The sequence below is a fragment of the Rattus rattus genome, chromosome 13, assembly GCF_011064425.1.
Source record: "Rattus rattus isolate New Zealand chromosome 13, Rrattus_CSIRO_v1, whole genome shotgun sequence".
NCBI classification, from domain to species: Eukaryota; Metazoa; Chordata; class Mammalia; order Rodentia; family Muridae; genus Rattus; species Rattus rattus.
Genome location: NC_046166.1, coordinates 72634371 through 72659351, shown reverse-complemented (window position 1 = coordinate 72659351; position 24981 = coordinate 72634371). Strand labels below are relative to the sequence as shown.

Sequence of the window (24981 nt, the reverse complement as noted above, 5' to 3'; positions counted from 1 at the left end):
GGACAATTGGTAATTCAGGAGGAACTGGTCATGAAAGGAAGACTTCCAACTCTGTCCAAGATTAAAAGAGAGCCCAAATCACCCTGCAACCATTTAAAACTGAATTCGCCATTGGAAAGCTTTCAAAAGAGGCATTTGCAGGCTCAGACGGTTTCCTTGGCAAGCCCCTCTGAACGTTCAAAGATGACATGGCACCAATCCTGTTTGATCTCTTCCAGAAAACAAAAAAGCAGACCTCTGGGCAGCCCACGTTTTGTAAATGGTGTTCTCTGGTACATAAACTAGACCAAGGGCTGACAAGATGGCTCAGTGGGTAAAGGTGCTTGCTGCTAAGCCTGACAGCATGAGTTCAATCCCCAGAATCCCCATGGGGTAAGGAAAGAATGACTCCTTCAAGTTGTCCTTCGTGTGCATGCCATGGTGCATGCACATATGTGTATATAACATGACAAGAAATTTAACCAGACTGACAACACAAGAAAAAGACTAAAAGCAGCTTTCCTAACTTGCATACACAAAAAGTGTTTAATAAAATATTAGCAAACAAGGAGATAATTCCTACCTGGGGGCCATGTGACCCAGGCAGGGAGCCAACCCAAGATGATCACCAGTCCAGAGGAACCAGGAAGGCCTAGGTGGGCAGATCACACCGAAAAGGACCCCTACCTGGTGCCACACTGCACAAGTGTGACATAGCACTCCTGAGACCACTCCTGAAATGACCCCAGACATCTGGGGTCCCGGGTGCTGCTAAGAGGGGCCAGTAAGTGGTGTAGAAATGGAAGAGAAAGAGAAGCACAAGGATGTGGGCACAGTGAAGAAAGGCAGAGCTATAGAGCCAAGGGCAGTCAGGAACAGCCTGATGTGAGCGCCTATGATGCCACCTAGGACCATGGTGAAGGCTAGGCCTGTGCTGCTACCAAAGGCCATGCCTGGGTCCATGGCCCTGAAGTAGCAAGGGGCCTCTCTGGTCTGGGCTGCTACCTGGCGCCCTATTGATGTCTGAGAGCTGTGCAGAACCAACCCCACCCCTTGCCTGGGCATCATGGGAGAGCTGGCCCTGAGCCATGGCCTGGCCATGAGATCAGGAGAGCTGACCCTGCCTGCAGCCAACTGTAGTACTCAGGAGAGGGCTTGAACATCCCCCAGAAAGCATGGTAGAGCTGGCTCTGATCGCAGGAGCTATGGGTGAGCCAGCATCAAGGGTGAGCTCTGAAGCAGTAGCGTGGGCAAGGGAAAGATGTCCTCTCTCGTCCAACCCCTCGTCACCTGCGGCAGGCAGAAGAGCTACCCCTGGGGTCATGAGAACAGGAGAACTGGCCCTGCCTGACGCCAGCTGCAGCACTCAGAAGAATGGGCCTAGCACCTTGTCTGGGCAGCACAATAGAGCTAACCCTGGTGGCAGGGCCACTGGCGAGTTGGCCCTGAGGGCGTCAGTGTAGGAGAGCTGACCACACAACCTGTCTGCTGTACAGAGGTGCAGATGAGGGGGAGATCCCCCCCCAACGCACACACACCTCATCCTTTGCCACTTATGCCAGGTGAGAGAACTGGCCTTGTTCTTCACACAGCTGCAACACTTGGGAGAGCAGGCTCCACACCTCACCTGGGCAGCACAATAGAACTGGCCCTGCTGAGGGCATGAGATAGGGAGAGCTGGCTCTGCTCCTTGCTGGCACTGGATGACCTAAGTAGGGATAGGGATGGAGGGCTGGTGGGCGGGCCAGCTCAGCCACCTCCAGGGCTTTGAGTTGGTCCACACCAACATCTACCTCATGGATAAACTGCTAGAGTGCATGAAGGGGCCAGTCCTACAGATCCAAAACTACAGGGTCTCCACAACACAGGGCAACATCAGGACTCCGAGAGGAGTCTCGGGGAGCTCCCAGTATTGGTAGAAGAGCAGAAACCAGAGGCCTCAGACCGGACAAACGACTCAGTGAAATGAACATTTGCAAGCAGAGAAGTGTGGACAAAAGAGCATATGGTGTGGTACATGAAAGTTTCCACAAGATTTTTTTTTTCTTTTAGCAGGGAGGTTGCAAGGGTGAAGGGCAGGTACAAGGGATAGAGAGATGAATGGAATTGAGGTACATGGTGTGAAATTCACACACACATATACACACACACAGCACAGCACAGGTACAGACATGCAGATAGAACACTGATATACATAAATGTTATTTTTTTTTCCGGAGCTGGGGACCGAACCCAGGACCTTGCGCTTCCTAGGCAAGCGCTCTACCACTGAGCCAAATCCCCAACCCCCATAAATGTTATTTTTAAAAAAGAGGTTACTTTGAAGCTAAATCAAGACAGCTTAGTATAGAAAGTGGAGCCACGTGGTGGGTAAAGCTAAGGAATCCCTAAGATAAACTCACACCTACGGCCGGTTCAATTGCAGATACAAAATGAGCTCCATAAAGAAACGATGACCTCTCTCACGAGGTGTCTGAAAACGGATACCCACATGTAATACAGTCGTGTGCTGAAAGGCACACCTAATCTTTTCAATACTAAACCAATCAGATTTCCCATGTGTCTAGAAGCAGCTGATTCTTGTCAGACATGAGAGTGGAGGGTCAAGGGGAAGAGCCTAAGACTGTCACGGCACGGTAACAACCTGGACGGGGTGGTGACATAACTGTGGAGTGGTTTGGTTATGGTCCCATGATGCCTAATTTTTTTTGACTTCTCCTTTCTCCCAGACAGAGAAAAACACAAAGGGATCTGTCTATCAGTTATGTCGGAAGTGAGCAGAGCACCAAATTCAGTCCTCCCTCTGTGTCCTTGATGTAGTAATGTGAGGGTTTGGGGCACCACGATTAGTCTTCACAACAGGGTATCCCGTTTTACCGTTACACAATGTTTTCCCGTGCTCTTGTTTCTTCCCAGCATGTAAAGGTCGATCAGACACTATCCAGATCCGTCCTCAGTACAGCTATGCTAGGCTGAGTTCACCAAGGACACTTCAACACTTAGACTTTTCATGAAAACTGAAAAATATATCCATCCGCATGGACTGTATTCCATCCAAGTTTACAACCGAAGCTTGCTGGGTGTGGTGACACATACCTTTAATCCAATCACTGGTAGGCAGAGGTAATAGGTGGATCTCTATGAGTCTGAAGTCAGCCTGATCTACACAAAGAATCCCAGACCAGCCAGCAGGTTAGTCTATGCAGTGAGACACTGCCTTGAATAACAGACAAAATTGCCAAAGCTTAATTCTCTCCCCCACACATACACACAATATCTTCTTTTCATACATCTGTTATATGTGTGTGTATATAACATATATGTGTGTATATAACATTTTATGTGTATACATAGAGACAGGTGGTTCATGTGTACAACACGAAGCCCATGTTCAGGGTCTTCCTGAATCACTCTTATTTTTTGAGAAGCTCTCATTGAACCTGGAAATCCTCAGTTCAGCCAGACTTCAGGGATCTGCCTGCCTCAGGCCCACAATGGTGGGATCTCTGGGATCACCAGCAGGGGCCACCACACTTGATGTTTTATGTGCATCCTGGAAATCCAAATTTGCACCCTCTGACTGAGCCACCTTTCCAGCACACATCTGAATTGGCTCAGATGAGTTCGAATGCAGCCCTCCACTCTTGTCCCGTCTTGCAGAAATGTGCTAGGCCTGGTGGATCCCATTTCAATGTCGCTCTGCTCGCCTGGCGTCTAAGGGGCCGCTGGGCTGACAGTGCAGCGAAGGAATGGGAGGGTTCTCTTCCTCAGCAGTCAGTCACCCCTGAGTCCAGGACTCTCATTTGAACAAATACAAAATAAAAATGATCTAAGATACGCAGCAAAGCTTACAGGTTTATTAGCGGTCTGTATGGCAACTTCTCTTTCAACGTTTCAGTGGCAGTTCTGGCAACAAATTCATAAAAAGCTTAATTTTTATACAAATAGTTTTATTACAAATTTGAATTCTTAAGAAATAACACATTTAAAGAAATTACACAGAAGGCCTTAGTAGTCTTAAAAACTTTTTCTTTTAAAAAGGGGGTGGGGTAAGGGGGACTTTTAGTGTAACGCCACTTCAAGCATAGTGATCCGAGTCTTCCCCTCCTGCGCCCGACCTGTCGGCTCCCTGCGGGGGCTGTGACACAGCTCGAGAGGGGCTGGGAAGTGGCCTGTGTGTGCTCAGGTGTGAACTGCCTGCCCCAGGATTGCAGGATGAAAGGCCTTGGCTGTCATACTGGAAGTCAGTCGTTCAGTCTGCGGTTAGTGTGGCAAACCCTGAAAATGCTCCTCGCAGAGCGGAAAGCAGGAAGCGCCAGGCACAGGGCGCACTATCATAGACACCATGTTTAGGAATGGTTTTGGCTTTGGTTATGCACCTCCTCTGATGTGGGAGTGAGTGAGAAAGGCTGGTGTTTTCACATTCGGTGGCCTGGTGTTGGAAACCCTGTGAAAGGACAGTACAATTTCTCGAGAGAGGCAAACGGAGTGTGCTTTATTTAACAACGGGCTCTACACTAGAACTTGACCTGCCTAATTGCTGACACCTATATAAATTACTAATATATATATATTTATTTACTTATTTATTTTCCGTCTACCTTTGGACCATCTTTATTCCACAGGAAAGCCATGACTTCCACGGAAGCAGCTACGTAGTACCACACAGGGCGTTAAGTTTGTGTTTTGGGGCCGGAAAGATGGGATTCCGTGTAGAGGGTGGAAGAAACCAGTTTCCTTGATTGCTATCTGCACAGCCCATCGAGGGACCTGAGGTGGCAAACCCTGGACAGTGGGTCAGGCAGCGCTCACGTCTGGGGTGACAGGATGAAGCGGGCTGTGGGCTGTGTGGAGCACCGTGCACCCCTAGCACCTTTGGGTTTCTTGTGGAGTTCTCGCCCCAGACATCAGTGCACTGGATTGCAAAAGGCAATTCATCTTTTATTGGATCAGGAGCGCCATTTGGTATGTGCCATTATGGGAGGCTTGTAGCTGTCTGTCCTTCTCCTTCAGCAAACAGAGGCCAACGAAGCGGGGTGTGTTAGTTACGCAAATCCCTGTAAGGCACTTTACGGTTTTCATAGTGGACAGTGAGGTACATAGGATATAATTCTAGGGTTCGTTGCTGTTAACAATACAACAGGAGGGGAGAGGAGGACAAGGAGGGAGTAGCACCATGTTGTGACGGCGGCAGAGGGGAGCATCACTATGTTCTTCTCATGCACACTTGGCAGCGGCTGACGTGCGTGCGCAGCTCCCCTGCCTTCAAGGTGGACGGCGTGGGCTTCCTGGAACACGACAGAGTTACACCGTCAGCAGCGAGTCATGGAGCATCAGAAAGGCAGGTGCGTTTCTTAGCCCCGGCTCCCAAGCCCCAAGATCCCTAAGGGACCAGATACAAACCCATCCACATTGATGACCATCAACACCTGGGGAGGGTGGTGATTCTACAACATGGGAATGTTTTAGACATTATCTATGTGCATGAGCCCACCAGAGCTCAGCGGTCACCTCCCAGCCACGGGACTATGTTTTGTATTATAATTAGCTTTTCACTGTCTCCAGTAGATTAGCAACTTCCCAGGGCATGGAGGAATACTCCTCTTCCCCGCAATATTAAACAGACAGCGAGCGTTCATTATATCATCTCGTCGGATGGTAGGGTCATGTGATAAGCCTGGAATAAGGACCCCGATTCTCAAAACATATTCACAACCCTGGAAGGGTTTAGATAACACACGGCCGGAAGTGAGGCCAAAGACGGGAGGAGACACTTAGCAGCTCAGACTCGTCTTGGCCCTCTTTTAGTCGTTGTAAAGGTGAACTCCCACCTCTGATTGGTACTTAACGTATTCAACCAAATGGAGCTCACCACAGGTAAGAACATCTTGTCCTGAACTGGAAGGAGATCACCCTAGCAAATTCTAGCTTTAAAAAAATATATCTAATTGCGTTTAAGGAGGCAGTTTGTTTAATTATACTAGACTGCTGGTTCTAGCAAAAATCCCATTTTTTGGCTATTAACCTTATAATGAAGCCCACCCCAGCCACAACTGAGGAGCAGACTCTAACTTCCATAAATGAACCAGACTGTGTTTGCTGATGCTGAATCTGATAATTTCCCATATCCTAGTAGTTGAGCACATGATACTTTGGGATGTTTTGCAAATGACCCGATCTGAAAAAACAAGATAACCTCAGACTTCCTCATGGCAGCCTCCGAAACAGAGAAGACAGAGAGGATTATCTGCAGGAGAGAGCTGCCATGTCGGCAGGAGCAGTAAGAAGCTACCCCTGCCCCATCAGCCACCGGCATCTGCTTGGGCTGATGTGGGATGGAGGGTGGAGGAACTTAACATGCTCCTGGCCACTGGAGGTGGACCAAACTAACTTCAACAAAGCCAGCATCCCTGAGGATCACTGTTTTCAGACGAATCTTAGAAATGGGAAAGGACATGAAAGGAAAGGCTCGCCTATTATTGCAGTGATATTTGTGCCGAAAGAAACGTCTCTTGTTAAGTTCCTTAGAACATACCCTCCACACGCCCTGCCCTCATTATGTAAATACCACAGAGATAAGCCACAGGGCCCTCCTGGCTGACTTTTACGGATACAATGTTTCACAGCTGTCTGAGGAGTTCAGCTGCTTTTTATAACATTTTAACACATTCGTCCACAAAAGTGGCAAATGACCTCTTTTCTTTCTCAGCTCCCCACCAAATGGAAGAATGGAGACTACCACCTTGGACCCCCTTTGAAACCTGTAAGTGTCATCTGCCCCTCAGAACAGACTCCGGTTTGATGGGTTATAGGAAACAGGAGAGAGGGCTGCCCAGGGCCCAAGTCCTCCAGCTTTCACTCACTTGAACATCTCGCTTCTCTCTATGGTGGCGAGCCAAAAGCTGTAAGCATTCGCGTAGTAATTGCACGTTCCTCTGCCATGGCACTCGATGAATGGGGCACTTCTAAACTCTTCCAGACAGGACCCGGGAGATGCAAGGGCTTGGCCAGAACCTTCAGCACCAGCGCTGGTGTGCTATGGGATAAGCATAAGGCGTTGAGTCTGAGGTTTTATCACCCAGAGCTCAGAGAGGGATTCACCATCCCTAGGAGGAGCCAGAATGTCTCCTCAGGGAGGTTCCAGATCCCTCCTACCCCATCTTCACCCCAGGCTCACTAACTTTGAGCCCCTCAAACTTCTCAACACCCATGGTGGTCCACTATGCAGACCTGCTGGCTAGGCTGGGGCACTCAGGCCTCCACACAATCCCAGAAACCAGAGACCAGCTCTTCCCAGTGGGAGGGGAGCACCCAGCTTTCTTCGAAAAAAAAAAAAAAATCAAGAAGCCCTTTTCCTGTCAAATCCTAAGACCGATGAACATTAGTTTCCAGGTAAGATGAACAGGAGTTCATCAGAGCTCTTCAGCTCTGCCCAAGAGTTTTAAAGAGAAAGACAAAGACGTCTATTCAGAATGCTCTACTTGGAGTTGGCTAGTTCTTCCCCACTTTCTTACTTGTGTGCACTCAGTCAACATTTTTCCGTGTGACACTAAAATCAAATAAGCTATAAGAAGCCCCTCACCCAGGGAACCATCCCTGTCGTAACTGGATTTTTAAAGGGAAGGTCACAAGGAACTAACATCTGAAAACAGCCAGGTGATAGAAGAGCACGCCTCACTGCCCACATGCATCCTGGGTATTAACCTGGGAGGCTCATTCTCCTGGCTACCGCCTTGGCTGGACAGCTCACGGGTGATACCCATGTTCCTGCCCAACCTCATGCTCTCTGCTTTAAAACTCCTGGGCGTTAATAATACAGGAGAAGCTGGTCAAGCTTTGGCTGCTCGTCACATGGCTATGGAGAGCCCACACTCTAGGTACTCCCTGCTCATGGGAGGCAGCTGCTGTCAACACAGAGGAGCAGGGAGCCCTGGAGACACTCTAGACCCCAGGAGCAACAGTCAGGCCCCAAGTTACATTCAATGAGGGATGATCTGGGAAATTTGGAGACATAGAGGAGATACTGGCGTTAGTGGGGGCCCTTCCAAAGAAATGTAGTCTCCCAAACACTCACCATCACAAAGGAATAGCCAATCCACAGTGAGGACCAACCGTTGGGGCACGGCGGAATCTGAATGGTCTGACTGTGCACCGCCATCACCATGGCGGGCGCTTCGCAAACTGCACACCTGGAAGAGAGGAAGCAAGCAGTCAGGGTGGATGGGACCTACGGATGGCCCACCCCTTGCCCTCTCTCCCTGGTTCTCCTGGCTCAACTCTATGGGAATAACATGGCCAATGCTGGGACTCAGGCTCAGGGACTCTTTATGGGTGGTACAAGCCCTTCTTTCTCCTAAAACACTTAATTCAAAAGCATTTGCTTTTTAACTATTCTATAACAGGAACAATGGGGTCACCATAGCTGTGGCAGAGGGACTCAGCGTCCTGGCCCCTCCTCAAGACAAGGCCCCTCCTCTGCTGGCTGGGCTGGCTCAAGCCCAGCCATGACACCCACTGCAGGGCGAGTGAAAACCATAGGGTAGTCCAGTGTTCTAAAGCCCACTCATGTAAGGGAGTTCCGGATGGTGGGGGAGCGCATTGCTTAAACACACAAACAGCAGCAGCCAAACAACTACATTCCAGTCACAGAGTGAAGAGAGTGTTAGCCACGCTGCTAAATGAGTACAGACAAGTGAGTAATTACACAAGTTCTGCACGCGTGGACGGAAAGGGGGCAGGTGGGTGTCTGGGTTAGTCATTCCAATTTCTGTGCCGCTCACACACACACACACGTGTGTGTGTGTGTGTGTGTGTGTGTGTGTGTGTGTGTGTGTGTGTGTGTACCCTCTACTTTATTCTCACAAATGCAGATGAATTAAGAGGTTCTGTCAAACACCAGCCACTGAAATTGAAATGGCCCTGCCCATCTGCTGCCTTCTGCCTCTCAGGCATGGGAAATAGGACAGTTTGCCAAAGTGCCCTTCTTCCCGGGCTGCTCTGGTCCTTGGGGGTAGGGCCATAGATGGCCAAATAGAGGACAGTTCTGCCCTCCAGAAGGACAGCCATGGTTGGTGTCACAACCCAGGCCATCAAAATTCCCTTCTTCTCTGACCACCAGTCCTTTCTCTCAAGTGATGGAATTGTGACTTTATAGCCACTCCTGTCTGTAGAAAGTACTTAGAAATTACAGCCAACAGGGTAAAGAAAGCAGTTGCCATCTTTTTAGCTCAAAACCCAAAAGGAAAGATTTATGCCAATGTTTCTAAAATTAAGCTTTTGGGTCTTCCCACAGGAAAGAAGGGATCTGGAAGTCCTGAGACATTGCTGGAAACCATCAAGCTAAAGTATTAAGCGCCCTCAGCCCAGGAGAAAGGCCATGCCGCTACAACAGGGAATCGAGAAAAGGATGTCTGAGACACACAGTTCCCCTGGGCCTGGGTCTTCAACCAAATGAAGACCACCATAGATGCCAGTCCAAAAGTAACCGAGAGACATAAATAATAATCATTTTCTACCTGTTTTCCAAGGAAAGCTAAAAAGAAAAACCATGAAAAGTTAGTTCTCCTTCTAGTGCCTTCAACAGTGTCTGATCAGAAGTCTGCACACAGAACACATGTATGTGTGTGGTGTGTTCTGTGTACTACCCATGTGTGGCATGTTCTATGTACTGTCTGTGTGTGGTGTGCTCTGTGTACTGTCAGTGTGTGGTGTGTTCTGTGTACTGTCTGTGTGTGGTGTGTTCTGTGTACTGTCTGTGTGTGGTGTGTTCTGTGTACTGTCTGTGTGTGGTGTGCTCTGTGTACTGTCTGTGTGTGGTGTGCTCTGTGTACTGTCTGTGTGTGGTGTGTGTGTACTGTGTGTGGTGTGTTCTGTGTACTGTCTGTGTGTGGTGTGCTCTGTGTACTGTCTGTGTGTGGTGTGTTCTGTGTACTGTCTGTGTGTGGTGTGTTCTGTGTACTGTCTGTGTGTGGTGTGTTCTGTGTACTGTCTGTGTGTGGTGTGTTCTGTGTACTGTCTGTGTGTGGTGTGTTCTGTGTACTGTCTGTGTGTGGTGTGTTCTGTGTACTGTCTGTGTGTGGTGTGTGCTGTGTACTGTCTGTGTGTGGTGTGTTCTGTGTACTGTCTGTGTGTGGTGTGCTCTGTGTACTGTCTGTGTGTGGTGTGTTCTGTGTACTGTCTGTGTGTGGTGTGTTCTGTGTACTGTCAGTGTGTGGTGTGTTCTGTGTACTGTCTGTTCGGTGTGTTCTGTGTACTGTCTGTGTGTGGTGTGTTCTGTGTACTGTCTGTGTGTAGCATGCTCTCTGTAGTCTTGAAGTGTAACAAATGACATTTTCCATCATATGACCCAAAAATGGCTGTGACAAAGGACTCCAGAGCACCAGCAAACCTGTGGTTCTCCTAGCCCCCTCTGGTAAAGTTGCTCTACAAGACTGTCCGTCTTCATGCTCATGTTGTTAAAGGACTTGTGACGATCTAGGCATGGTGGAGCAGACTCACAGTCCAGCACTTAAGAGGCTGAGGCCTGGGCGGCATATTGAGAGCTGCCTCGCCAGGGTATACGGAGAACCCTGGTGCTTTTTCATAAGTTCCTAAGGAAACTTATGAAAGTTTCATAAGTCTCATCCTTTCGGTCTTTAATATACTGCACACATAAAGTAAACTGTTAGCCAAATCAGTCTGTTCATCTCCATGTTTCTGTTACTTCTTAGCACAACTGAACAACAAATTTCTATTTTGATAGAAATTGGTGACAGAGAGAGAGAGGGAGAGAAAGAGAGAGAGAGAAAGAGAGAGAGAGAGAGAGAGAGAGAGAGAGAGAGAATCTTATATTATTCACTCATAAAATGTCCTGCCTTACTTCCTACCAGGGTAGCTCTTGAACTGAAAATACTCCAGATGTCAATGAGGACACGCTTAATGTAGGAATCACTCAGCCAGAGACATATGCATTCTCAATCAGTCTAACAGCGTCTCAAGGGGGCAAAATTAAATAGAATGAGGGAACACGGAATGCGTTACTATTGCACAATTAATTCTGTGGTACTGGAGACCATGCATACATTTTTGAGTGAAATAAGTCTGTGTAGTTTTTATGCACAAACACTACATAAGCAGATGATATATATTCAGTACTACAGTTGCACAGGCTTCATTTTACAACCACTGGGCTGCTGTAAAAATACAACAGAAACTATATTTTCAGTGTTAGCGAGGATGTGAAGGGAGAGGAGAGCCCTTGTGCATGGCTGGTGGGGATGTCAGAATGTCAAGGGCAGGGCCACTGTGGAAAACCAGTAAGGAAATGTCTCAAACACTTAAAAACAGAATCGACGTATGACTCAGCAACCCCAATTCTGCATGCAGCGTAAGAACAGAAGGTAAGAAGTTGGGTGTCAACACCCGCATTCTGAGCACCCTCAGTCAGAACAGCCAACCCAGATAACCGAGGGCCGGGGAGGTGTGGACAAATGAAATGCAGTGTGCACCCGTTCGGTGGGTCATGATTCATCCTTTTAAAAAGGACGTTTGGGAGCTGGAGGGATGGATTAGTGTGGCCAAGAAAATGCAAAGGACCCAGAAGAAGCTCCCAGCACCTACACCAGGTGACTCTCAATTACATGTAACTCCAGCTCCAGAGGGATCTGATGTCTCTGGCTGCAAAACACCTGCACTCATGTGCACACGCACACACACATGCATGCACGCACACATGCAAACATGCACACACAGGTATGCACGCATGCACACACACAAATCTTTTTTTTTCTTAAAGAAAAAGAGCACAGTAGTGCATGCCTTTAACCTCAGCTCTGCCTTTCACCTCAGCCCTCAAGGGGCAGAAGCAGAACCTCTCTCTATGTTCAAGGCCAAGTAAACCCCAGTTTCTCTTCTTTACTTTTAACATCTGCCTCTGTGGATGTTGAGCTCACCTGCTAATGAAGGGCCGGATGTTGTCCCCAGAGATAGGTGCCATGGACATGGGCATGGGCTCCGGTGTGGACAGCCAGTAGGAGTAGTCGTTCCTGGAGGCGAAGTTGCAGACGTTGTTGATGTTGCAGAAGAGGAAGGGCATGGTGCTGAACTTGCGCAGACAGCTGCCAGCCGTACCTGAACCGAGGAGAACACAGAGGGAAGTGAGAGCCTGCACCCTCGTTCACGTGGTCCGCTGACGGCGCCGGTAAGGTGGAAACTGATATTACACATTCTCACCAGGGAGAAGGAGGCAAACGGACCCGACAGACTAGGATGGGGGGCGAGTGATTGGCAGACTAGATCACAACCGATCGGTAAAAAGGAAACTGGGAAAAGCAATGCAGATGTGTTTGAGAAAAGGAAGCGTGCCCCAGTGTGCCAGCAGAGGGAAGCCTGTCTCAGGAGGAATGTTTGGTGTGTGACTGTAGGGTAAGCTGTCACCGCTTGGTCTCCCAGCCCGTCCTTCTGACTTTACTCAGTTACATCAAGTACATAGTGCTAGGGCGTAACTTGGTGGAGGGTCGCAGGAGTAGATAAAAATAGTGGGCGTATTATGCAGCTTCCTGTTGGGCCGAAAGAACTCGGCGGGGGAGGGAGGCAGTACATAAAGACACAGAGAGCTCCCATCGGAACAACAAGGTACATTTCTGAAAGAGCCAATGGTGAGCTGCCCTATTTTAAGAGCACTGCACGAATTGCTACGTGCGTGACCTCAACTGGACTTAATAAGTAGAGTGAGATCTTACGTTTACACGCTTCTCGAAAGACATACAGAAGCTGCTGAACTGAAGGGTCAGTGTGTAGGGGCGGAAAGAGACTCGACCAGCCCTCCCCAGGAGACACCGCCTCCCTGGCCCACCACATTGAGGCAAATAGACAAGGACGCCATATATCTAATTGGGAACCCACCACATACCACACAGGGGAAAAAAACTGCATCTTACCCAAGTCCTGACCATGGGCCCGCTCGTTTCCTTGGACATAGAGCAGAGAGTATCCATGGTAAAGAATTTTGGTCCCTGGGGGACACAGCGGGTCATCTGTTGTCTGACTATGCCTGGTCACAAGGAAGCCATGGTCCACAGATGGGGTACCCGGGGGACCCATGGATCCTGGCAGCCCATCAGGGCCTGGTGGGCCAGGAAACCCTCTCGGACCTGTGGGACAGGAGATAAATGAGTACCTTATTACCATCTGGTTCCATCCAAAGGCCCCAGCTCCCAGCTCAAGGAGATGTAGCTATCTGCACTGCCCCAAGGCAGCAGAAATGTCTGACCCTTCACTGCACTGAACTAACGTCCTGGAAAGGGTAAAACTAAGTCATCGCAGGCCTCTGCAAGGCTGGGGGAGGCCTTTCTTTCTCCTCCACATCCCACCTTGGCATGGAACTTTGAGCCCCGAGTGCAGCCAGAAACATACTCTGTAGTGAGTAAATACAGTAGCCTATGCTGCAACTCCATGCTCCCTTCAGAGGGAATCCTGGGTTGCTCAGAAGGGAGGTCACTACAGAATCCATGAAATTGCTTTACTCTCGTCCAAAAGCCTGAGTATGGAGGCTCTGAGCCCTGAGTCCCCTAGGACAGCTGAAGCAAATGCTGCCCCAGGTCTGTAGAGCTGTCCTCTTTGCACAGAGACACAACGGTGATCCCACTCATCTAGTCCCTGCTTCCCAGGAAGGCTGTGGAGCTTATCCCACACCAGCGGCCTCGGGACAAACATGGACATTATTATTTCTCACTTTTATTTTCCACTAGCCATGGCTAAAACAGAATTTGTGTAGCTGTAAGACACTGCGCTGCTAAAATCCACAGGGGCCCACCCTCTTGGCTACTCTGGAAAGCACACACCTTAACTGATCCACAATGGCTCCCTTAGCTCCCTCGGGAGCCTGAGATGCGGGCTTCATTGGTACACTGCCAGCACAATTTTTAACTTCCTTTTGAGGTTTCTTAGGCCTGGATCTATTGCTCCTGCTGCAAAGACCTACCAGGTGGTCCAAACGGTCCGGTCTCTCCTTTCTGGCCAGGGGCACCATCAAACCCAGGGACACCTGGAGGTCCAGGCAAGCCCACGGAGCCTGTCACACCTGTAGGAAAGGGAGAAGACTTGGTGATCTGGTCTGGTGGACAGCAAGCCAGCCTTCTTCCCTTCTGAAAAGCTATTTTTCATCTCCAAGAAGCAGCACAGGGCCTGGACTCCTGGTGTGTCTGACAGACCTATGGACCCTGGTAGACCATAAGGGCCTGGGTGGACCCAGCTGCTTCTTACAGAGCCGAGGGCTCCCCTGTTGGAGTCTCAGCTGGCACAAGCCTGTCCCTCAGACTGTCCCCCTGAGCTCGCCCAAGCTTCCTGCGGGTGTTATGTGACAGTCAGACCTGGAAAGGGCCAAGAAGGGAGACCAGGAGAGAGGCCTGTCTAGCTTCCCTCCTTGCCACGCTCTTAAACAGTGGTTCTCAACCTGTGGGTCACAACCCCCATGGGGGTCACATGTCAGACATTGACATTATGATTTATAACAACAGCAAAATTACAGTTATGAAGTAGCAACGAAACAATTTTATGGTTGGCAGTCCCCATCACATGAGGACCATTAAAGGGTCACAGCGTTAGGAAGGTTGAGAGCCACTGGTCTAGAGCCTCAGTGTTGAAGCCATGGACAGGCTGGTGTGACAGTTTGCACATATACAGTTAACTCATGAGCAGCTTGAAGCCTAACGTTTCCTGGATGCTGCTGCCCACTCCTCAGATTTCTGTCAGCCCCTTTCCCACCAGCTCCTGAGAGAATGGCCAAGAGCAACAAGGACCTAGAGGAGGATGTGCTGGAAAACACAGGGAAGGAACCACAGGGCCTTTGCTCATAGACAGAGCAACTCGTGAGCCCTGTCTGTGAGTGGCAATCCCAGCAGCCCATGGGAGCTTGCTGCTCCACCCTGCCAGCTGCCCTGTCATTCAAGGTTCTGGCTGCTCCTAAGTCTAACTGTGTTGAATTGTAAGCCCTCCCATATTTTGTTTGCCGTTTGGAGTTGGGGGGTGGGGGGTTGTGTTTGAAAAACTTTATTATGTCTGGTATAAATTAAAGTCATCTTTAAATGTGTTTGTATAATCAACCACTGTTCAGACTCTGGGCTTAGACACATGGTGTCTTCTTAGACACACATACCCAGGCGCCTACGTGACCCAAGGCCTCACCTTGCTGTCCTTTTGGACCTGGTGGTCCCTGAAGTCCTTTGAGACCAGGAGGACCCTCAGGACCTGGGAGCCCTGGTTCTCCTTTGATGACATCGTAGGGACCTGGGGGCCCAGGGGGACCTTGGAGACCTGTGGGAATGACAGGCAGAGAATCAGTTTCACGGTCAGCAGCTTCGGCAGACACAGTATCATCACCAAACATGCCCTCACGAGCCTCACCAAACGCACACCCGGTGCGTGCCACATCCTTCTAGTTTAAATAAGCCGAAAATCCTGACCTCTCAACCCCAGCCTCCACTCCATTCTGGAAACCAACAGCTGCCACCCTACCCTCCCTTGAGGCTACCTGTGGGGACAGCAAAAGCCATCCAGAGTCAGTGTAAGAAGTGGAAGGCAGATTTTGTTCTGTCCCAACTCTTAAGTGGCTGGAGTCCGTCTGCTATCAAAGCCTGTGTAACATGTCGGATCCCCAGTACGAGGTGATTCGCTGGCCCCCTCTCCTCTCCCCAAGACTTGCTGAGTCACACGCTGAACAATTCCACTATCAAGACAGGCTGATGCCAAAAACTCTCAGCATTTCTAATCACCATTTTCTACTGTTTTTTCCATCCATTTGACATCTGAAGAAACAACTCCTCAAATCCCATGTGTTTGGTAGCTTCTGCATCTGCCCAGGATCATCACTAAAGCCTGATGCATTAACAATTCACCTACCTTTAGGGCCGGGTATGCCTTGATCTCCCTGATCTCCCTTCACTCCCTGCAAGCCAGGAAGACCTTTCTGACCTGGGAAGAAAAGGGACATTGTCTTTGCACAGAGATTTCAACTGTACGCAAGGATATAGGGGTGTGTAGTCTCACACATACATGTGCAAAAGCCTATATATATATATATATATATATATATGTGTGTGTGTGTGTGTGTGTGTGTGTGTGTGTGTGTGTGTGTGTGTGTGTGTGTATGTGTGTATGTGTGTGTGTGTGTGTGTATATATATATATATGCGCACCTATATATGTGAAAATGTACACAGGTGTAGACAGGCACACATGCATACATATACTATGTGCACATACACATGCAATGAACACTTTCCCATTTATGTTCAAGAAAGGAAAACATGTGTTAATTTTTCAGCTCAGTATCTCGCAAAGCTTTTCTTTGTCGAGTCAGAAGCTATCGTTTTATAAGCGGCCACTATTATTTGACAGTGACGATCAGGGCACGTGATGGAGTCTGTGTGGTCACAGCTGTGTGACAGACCACAGACACCTGCAGACTGTGTGCTGTAGGTGAGTAGAGCTCTGCCATGACCATGGTGTGTGGAAGCTGCTAGCATCCAGGACTCGTTAGCTGGCTACACCGGCAAACTACCAAGTGGTCCAGAGCCACCACTTCTTGTTGAGACCCAGACGGCTCAGATGCATGTGACCCGCTAGTTCTTAACTAAGAAAATCAGAATGCCTTTAGTCAGCCATCCGCAGGTGCACACAGACCGGGATGCCACAAAGAAGGCCATTTTTAGCTGGCCATTTTTCGGTAGTACGTGTTTGCAATCCCAGAGCTTAGAGGGCTGAGGCGTGAGGATTGCTTAAAGCTTGAGGTCAGCCCAGGACAGACAGCAAGACCTTGTCTCACCCGTCCCCCCAAACCAGGGAAATCCACTGCATTTTAACGTGAAGATAGCATCGTGTCCTGCTGAGCTCAGGCAGCCTTTGGAACACTATCCCCTCAGCAGCAAGGCTGTCGGGCGCAGACCTCACTGTCTTACCTTGGAATCCTGGAACGCCAGGCGGTCCCATATCTCCCTTTGAACCTGTGATCCCTGGAGAGCCGCCAATGCCCTAGATACCAAAGGAAGTATGAGTTGGACATGGCTCTGGGCACCCACAGGCAAAAAGCACTTCTGTGTTCTGAACAGGAGTTTGTGAGTTCAGGTGGGTCATGCAATTCTTTAAATGATGCAACACGAGAAGATATTGCCAACATTTGTCCCCTGGCCTCTCTTTACTTGTCCATATACACAGTAGTTCCTTCGAGCTTGTAGCCACTGTCTCCACCCACAGCACAATGCCATGACACAGCCAGAATGCCATGGACAGTTGCCATGGAAACAAACCCAGTTCTATCAGGACCATTCCACCCTTCTCTTCTCCTAATCATCAAAGGGCAGTGACTGTTCCTTAAAATCAGCTTCCTTCCCATCTGAATTATTTTAATTATGGAGAAAATATTTTAAAACACTAAAGAGGGACAAGTTTTCTTTGTAAGATAACAATGTATACTTTAGTGCATCTTTTTATTATTACAATGTAATTGTCCCTTTCTCTAAATATGCATAGCCACACAAAACGTTTCCCTTCTTATATAGATGTGCTTATCCTGATTTGACAAGTACCATATTCAACATGCATCATCATATGCACGGTAATATACACATTTATTTATATAACATGTATACAGCAAGGCAGACAGTGGCTGGCACCAGGAACAGGGAGTATGGCTGATGAATAAGATTAGGACTGCATGGATAACTAAAAAACTACCTGCACTTGTATCGCTGGGAATTGTACTATATAATATTGTATTATATAATATTGTACTATATAATAAGGAGATGAAAACAGACTCAGGAGTAGTCCCCATGTCCTGTGGGGATGTACCCTTGGGATGGAGGATGGGGAGTGGGTAAGAATGATGACTGCAAACTTTGTGGAACCAGTTCTGACTGTCCAGCAAGCTCACAAGTCCTGTGTCTGCCCTTGGATCAGTGCCCGGTGTCTCTGCTACTGAGGAGCTTCAGAAACAGCCATGCAGACTTCAAATAAAACCCTGAGTGCTGCTCTACCCCAGCAAAGGCCACTCTACCAGATCCCAACTCCCAACTCATATTCGCTCCCAAAGTTGGTAAGAGAGAAATAAGAGGAGTGAGACAGCGAGAAACAGGGATAGAGAATGAATCTACACTAATGTCAAGTCCACGAGCAGGCATAAAAACTACATTCTAACCAGGGTGGTGGCTGAGCCAAGAATCCAACCAGAACCTCAGCCATGGTGGTGGGCAAAACCAAGAATGCAACCAGAAACAGCTGCTTTACCTAAGAGTAGGGTTCTAGTGGCACTAAGGAGACCAAATCTAATGAACACCCCCCAATACACACATGTACACACACATAGACACATACAAATACACAGATACATACACACACAGACACATACAAATACACAGATACATACACCCACACATATATGTATACAGATACATACACACGAAGAGACACACACAGACACATACAAATACACAGATACACAAACACAGACACACACATACATATAAATACAGATACATACACACACATATATGTATACATATATACACACAAAGAGACACACACAGACACATATAAATACACAGATATATACACATGCACGCATACACACACATGCACATACACAGGCACACACATGCACCCACACATGCACATACACAGACACACAAACACATACAAATACACAGATACATACACACAGAGAGACACACGGAGACGCAGACAAACTATTGAAGATTCATGAGCTACTCGTCCTGCAGAGATGCAGGGCATCATCTCCAATACACCTGAACCTCTGCCAACCCTAGAGGACAATTCTCATGCCGTGCAGAACTGCTCTTTACCAAGCCCCTGCATATCTGCACTGAATTTATAAACAGGCTGTATACTGGGCACTGGACTACAATTTGTAGCAGTACAGTGTTTTCTCTTTAATGGCACCTATAAAATAGGTTGTTTTTAAAGACTCACACACACACACACACACACACACACACACACACACGCACACAATACTCTAGACCAAAAAGCTTCCTTTTGAAAAACAATTCTACACTCAATCACTCACCGGCATGCCTTGGAATCCTGGGTCTCCCTTAGGGCCTGGAGCCCCAGGAGCTCCTGGCCAACCTGGATTTCCCTTGTCACCTTTTGGCCCATCAATTCCAGGGAACCCTGGTGGTCCCATAGGTCCCGGATGCCCTAACACAAAGAACAAAAGACACAGGGTTAGGGTAGCTGGGTACTAGAATGGACTGCATCACCGGGCTATGGAACAGTCACTACTGCCATCAACTGTCTGCAACCACAACACCACCGCCTTGTAGAGCAACACAGGCCTCTAAGAAATCAAAGAGGAATGATCATACGAACAACACACTCAGCACCCAAACGGCCTGTCTGCTGGCATAGGTGGCCCAGGCCTGTCACCCCATCTGTACCAGAGACTGAAGCAGCGGGAGACCAAGCTCACTTGCATTATTAGGCTACAGAGTTACTGAGTTCAAGGACAGTGGGGACAACTTAGTGAGACACTGCCTCAAAATGGCAGTGGTAATAAAATGTCTGAGTATATAACTCAGTAGCAAAGTATCTGCCTGGCATACACGAAGCCTATCCCTAGCACCACTAAAGTAAGTAAGCACTAAAGCCCCATGGTTATGAAGTTGGGGACCAATAGTGCCATTGTGGTGTTTATGTAAATGTCACAGTGTTGGCTCCCAAAATCCCGAAGCCACAGTGTCCAGGGTCCTCCACCCCACCACAGTAGGCAAGCTCAGAGTGACAAGCATTAGAGCATTGCCCCAATTAAAGCAAAGACCCAAATGGCATCTCTGCTGAATCTTTCTCTGTAATTTCCCCCCATGTAGCTCTCTAATTAATGCCTCAACAGAAAGGAAATCACAAAGCCCAGTTCAGCTGAGACCAAAGTGCAGTTCTGAGCTGATGATTTGAGCATGCATCTGGTGAAAAGGCCTTACCTGGCAGGCCAGGTTGACCCTGAGGTCCTCGGTCTCCTTTGGGCCCCTCCACAGGGTGACCAGGAGTGCCAGGTAAGCCCGGTTGTCCTTGAGGGCCAGGAGGACCCATGAATCCTTGCTCGCCTTTGGCTCCAGGAATCCCAGGACTTCCAGCGAGGCCAGGGAAACCCACTTCACCCTTGGAACCTGCACGGGAAAAAGAGAGAGAGAGAGATGATGGTGACCGGAGGAGCAGAGTCCACAGACAGAGACGCTGCACTGCGCTGACAGCCAGAGATCTTATATGTGTATCCTATATGTGTTTTGACGTCTTCAAGCAACTGCACTGCTAAAACCAAGGGTTGGCTCATCCCAAGACACCGACAAAGCAAACTGTTACAAGGACACAATGAATCCTTACTTAGCCATCACAAGAGAATTATCAGTACAAACAACAGGAAGGCTGTAAACCTGATAGGCTGTGGGAAGAACCCAGGCTTTCATGAACTTGGAGGAGATACAAGACTACCCAGGATGCAGTGTTTCTGTGGATGCATACAGAAGTTAAAACTTGATGAACTGCAGATTTTAAATATGTGCCGTCTATCGTATGGTAATGTTACCCCAATGGAGCTATTTTTTAAAATAATAAAGTAAGGGTTGGATAGACAGCTCTGCAGTTGAGAGCACTTACTGCTCTCTCAGAGGACCCAGGTTCAGTTCCCAGTACCCCGTGGCAGCTTATAACCTCCTATGTACACACACACATTCGAGTGTATGTGTTTAATTAATTAATTAATTAAAAAGAAACCACAGAGATTACAAGGGATGGGAACACAGGTTTTCATGTTACTCAAAACTTAGGCAATAATAACATCATATGGTATTTGGCAGGTACTCCGTATCATGTCAAGTGTGAATTAGACGGTGTAATCATAGGGCTTCCATCAGCTACTGGACACAGCCTTGCTAAGGGAGACATGCTGAGTCCCGTGGACAGCAGCTCTTGTTCTGCTAGAATAGCCGCACGAGCAGATACAAAGTTGCGAAGCTGAGAGTGTTACCTTTGTCTCCTTTGGTGCCGGGGAAGCCTGGGAAGCCTCTTCCTGGCAGACCTACAGGATGAAGACAGAAAAGGACATGTCTCTTACTCAGCTGTGGAGACAGCGGGAGGCCATGATGCCACACATCACTTAACGAGTACATGGAAAGGAGTCCAGTGGAACCTGTGAGCAAAGTTACATCCCTGCAATTGGCTTATCATGCCTGCTCCTGGAGGACCTTTCTGCTCGCTCATTAAGGTGCTGAGCCGAAATGATCTGGGCTAATGATGCTCATTTTCTACAGAGGCAGGTCAGAGGGCTCACCTCTCCCTGAGCACTAGGGCGGAAGGTAAACACAGCGAGAACCCACTGATGCTTCCAACTCCTGTTGATTGCTGCTAGAACCAAGAGTACCCTGGTGCCTTTATCATAAATGCGCTTTCTGTGTGGAAACTGGCAGCCACTGTGCAGACTCTACTGGCAGCCTCAACTAGGGAATCCATCAGCCAAGCAGATCCACTTCTGGTACGCAGTGGACTGCCTTCATTACAGCCTGGCTGTCTGGATCCATTCCAGTCTGAGGCCACTCCAGTGGCTCTAGATAGACCTCAGAACAGGGCAAGACAAAGCCCAGGGAATTCTAAAGGACTGAAGCCATCTTCACCCAGACGGCAGAAGAAGCACCTCCCACTGGCGGCCCAGCAAAAAGGAAGGTCTGTGATTGGTGCAAGCACCATGGCATACCACCAGCTGTATAATATAAGCAGGAACGTGGCTCCTTTCCCCAGTCTGCTGCCCCCTAGTGTTCAAGAAGAGGTTTCCTCTGCTGCCCCCTGGTGTTCAACAAGAGGCTTCCTCTAAGTATTCTTTCTCTCTAGTCTTGCCTATTTGTGACAAGCCTCACCATGGCCGGCCAGCCAGGCCTTCTTGCATATGTTTGTATCTGTATCATCAATAGAACGGACTAAGCTGAGAACCCAAGAGGAGACTGTGGCAACCGAGACCAGAGAGTGGCTGAGGAGCTCCAGAGAGATGCCAGGGCAAGAAAGACAGACAGCAGAAGCCGCGGAGAAAATAACCTCTGGAAAAGGCTTACGGTAAGAAACAGCAGGCTCTTGTTGCTAGAATTCCAGGGACCTACCACACTTTAAGAGCCCAGGGTCCCAGACACTCTAGGCCTGACAGCTGTGCCACCAGCTACTGAGGAGCTGGGGGTCCCAAACACCTTCAGGAGCTGAGGTACCAGCCAACGCTGCTGGATGCTGCCAGTCACCACTGCAGAAAGGATTAGGAAGGAACGGCAGAATAGGGAGACTCCTATTCTCAAGTTCTACTTGGCCAGAGTAAACATCCCCAGTTGGTCATGGCAGAGACACGCAGTCTGGCTTTTCTCAGGTGACCATTCGACTCTTTATCCCGCCAAGTGGGAGGAGCACAGGGAGCCAAGTGGGAGGAGCACAGGGAGCCAAGTGGGAGGAGCACAGGGAGCCAAGTGGGAGGAGCACAGGGAGCCAAGTGGGAGGAGCACAGGGAGCCAAGTGGGAGGAGCACAGGGAGCCAAGAGCGGGCTGCACATGAGCAGTAGGTAGACAGGAGATTCAGGTGGAGGAGAAGTGGAAAGGGCTTCTTATAAATTAGCTTTGTAGAGGATGAGAAAGGGAACTGAAGAGCAGCCAGCAGTAACAGCAAGGAGCCCCTGCTGCTCCCTCCAGTCCTGTCCAACGCGCGCGGCTATTTCAAACAGTTACTGCCATACTTAAAACTGGTGGTCCTGCCACACAACAGCTCTTCCATCAGTAGCAGGAGCAGACACAGGAAGCCACAGTAACCCCAAGACCCCCAGACCCTGGGAAACTAGGACTCCTTGTCAAAGTGCAGAAAATGCTGGACAGAAAGAAGAATTCTCTTACCTGTTTGGTTTGGTTTTGTCACCGTGAACATGGGGGAAACAGCAAGGGAAGCATTTCTCCCTGACAGTCCTGCATCTGTGTCTCTGGACTCACCCTCAAGGGAGGCGCCCACTCGCACAAGAAATGATCATCCCTACCAGATCCAATCCCATCCCTCCAGTCCACATCTGTGTTTTCGGAGCTGCAAGGAACTCTGCACAGAGACCTCTGTGTCCAGTCAACATGGCGTGCAGTCTCTGAGTGGACAACATGACTTCTCCTGGGAAGCAGGAACAAGACTCACCTTGTTCACCCTTCTCTCCTGCCGACCCCGGGATTCCATCACTGCCAGGTTCTCCCTTCTGGCCAGCTGGGCCTGTGGGGCCAGGAGTCCCAGGAAGTCCTTAGAGAGAAAGATATAATCACTCGTGGGCCCTCTTAGCACCGTGGCATCTGAGAAGTGCCCCCTTTCCCACATCGTAAAGAGCTGTTCCCTGTGTGTTCCTGGTATCCCTGACGTCAGTTCTGACAACAACAGGCTCTTCTCTGGAGCTAGCAACAGCATAGACTCCACCCAGTGCTTACACAGAGAAAGGAGAGAAATATCCGAAATGCCCATCTCACTACAAAAGCAGCTTGGAGATGTTAGCTTCACTTCCCAAAGACCATGAACACCTTACAGACTGACTGTGGGTCTGAAAGTGGAGGGCTAAAACCAGCCGGTCCTAAACCCCAGACAGCATACTAGGGTCCACTTCACCATGAAGGATTCTCCTATGAGGCAGAGACTACACTCCTCAACCCCCACGAAACCTGGGTGCCCCTCACCTGCCCACCAAATGCCAGCAAAGGGTCCCTACCTGCTTCTCCTTTGACACCGGGAACACCATCCAGTCCTGGGAGGCCTTTGTCTCCTTTTTCTCCAGGCAGGCCAGGGCTTCCTAAAGAGAAAAATGCAAGTTCAGAAGCTGTGCGCACCTGAGCTTCCCTCACCTGCACCTCACTGCCAGAGGCTGCCCAGCCCCCCTACCTGGATGGCCGATGTTCCCTGGAGAGCCTCTTGGGCCTGGGGACCCTGGCATCCCTGGGGTTCCGGCACTGCCTTTCTCTCCCTTCTCACCAGGGCTGCCTGGGAAACCTGCAAGCCCCTGATCTCCCTGTGAGGAAGAAGAAGCAGACATATCAGCTCCAGGTCTGGAAGCACTCTCTAGGTAACAGAAGCCATGAGTATCAACCGCTAGGCTTTCCAGCAATTAAGTCCGTGTCTGGGACACAGAGCCATCAATGCCTCCCCTCTGTCTGCCCACCCCTCTTCTTCCTCCCTGGGATATGCGGCTACCCCCACCCCTCAGAGAGAGCTTCAAGAGCTTTCTTTCCCTGGGGAGAAAAAGCAGTGAGCAGGAGAAGATGACTTTGAGTTACTCAGAGGGAGTGTTGTATCACAGTTCATGGATTTGCTAAGATAGTTGGTACATCGGGGACATTGCCATGGGGCAGGAGATGATCACCTTGTCACCAGGCCGTCCGGGAATCCCAATGCCAGGCAGACCTGACTGCCCTTTCTCTCCCTTGGCTCCCTTCTCTCCAGGTGAGCCGGGGACACCCTGGGAGCCAGGGATGCCCGGAACGCCTTTCTCTCCGGGCGAACCTGGTGGCACAGACAATAGAACTTAATTAATGGCTGACGCTGAACGCAAACCGCTCTGGTTATCAGTCTGTCACCAACACAGCCAGGGGTCCTCAGGCAAGCTGCCTCAGAGCCACCCCAAGAAACCTTCCCTCTGCCTTTGAAAGATCATCACTGTGCAGAGAAAGGAACGCAACTGTGCCGACGAAGACCCCTTAGGATACCATCGGCTCAGAGGACTGGGAGGTAGTGTGAAGTTTCACACACCATATGTGAATGTGGACACACAGACACAGGTATACAACCAGCAGCCTAGACTGTCCCGGCAAGCAATCAGAACTCCTGACAAAGACTTGAGATGGGAAGGCAGGCTTCCGGTTTCGACTGTCGCTTCCCAGCCTGTGCTGAGAACCACCTCCCCAGCTAATCCACTTGTCCAAGGTTAGCTCCTACTTCACTTTCCAGGGTGTACCACTTACTCACTTTTTAGCA

The 24981-nt window shown here is 49.3% G+C and overlaps 1 protein-coding gene across 1 annotated transcript in view; it reads right to left on the bottom strand.

Annotated features, from left to right (window-relative positions):
• Positions 1-3814: 3814 nt before the first annotated feature.
• The window catches only part of Col4a1 (collagen type IV alpha 1 chain), a 110217-nt gene continuing 89050 nt past the window's right edge, over positions 3815-24981 (bottom strand). The window contains exons 37-52 of the mRNA XM_032918422.1: positions 24371-24510; positions 23893-24019; positions 23723-23803; positions 23167-23265; positions 20995-21045; positions 19952-20137; positions 19039-19172; positions 16913-16985; positions 15856-15927; positions 15142-15270; positions 13940-14038; positions 12897-13109; positions 11910-12087; positions 8054-8168; positions 6843-7015; positions 3815-5267 (exon numbers count right to left, since the gene is read on the bottom strand). Coding sequence (XP_032774313.1) covers positions 5186-5267; positions 6843-7015; positions 8054-8168; positions 11910-12087; positions 12897-13109; positions 13940-14038; positions 15142-15270; positions 15856-15927; positions 16913-16985; positions 19039-19172; positions 19952-20137; positions 20995-21045; positions 23167-23265; positions 23723-23803; positions 23893-24019; positions 24371-24510 — 1952 coding nt within the window. The 3' untranslated portion in view covers positions 3815-5185. The remainder of the gene's footprint in view (positions 5268-6842; positions 7016-8053; positions 8169-11909; positions 12088-12896; positions 13110-13939; positions 14039-15141; positions 15271-15855; positions 15928-16912; positions 16986-19038; positions 19173-19951; positions 20138-20994; positions 21046-23166; positions 23266-23722; positions 23804-23892; positions 24020-24370; positions 24511-24981) is intronic.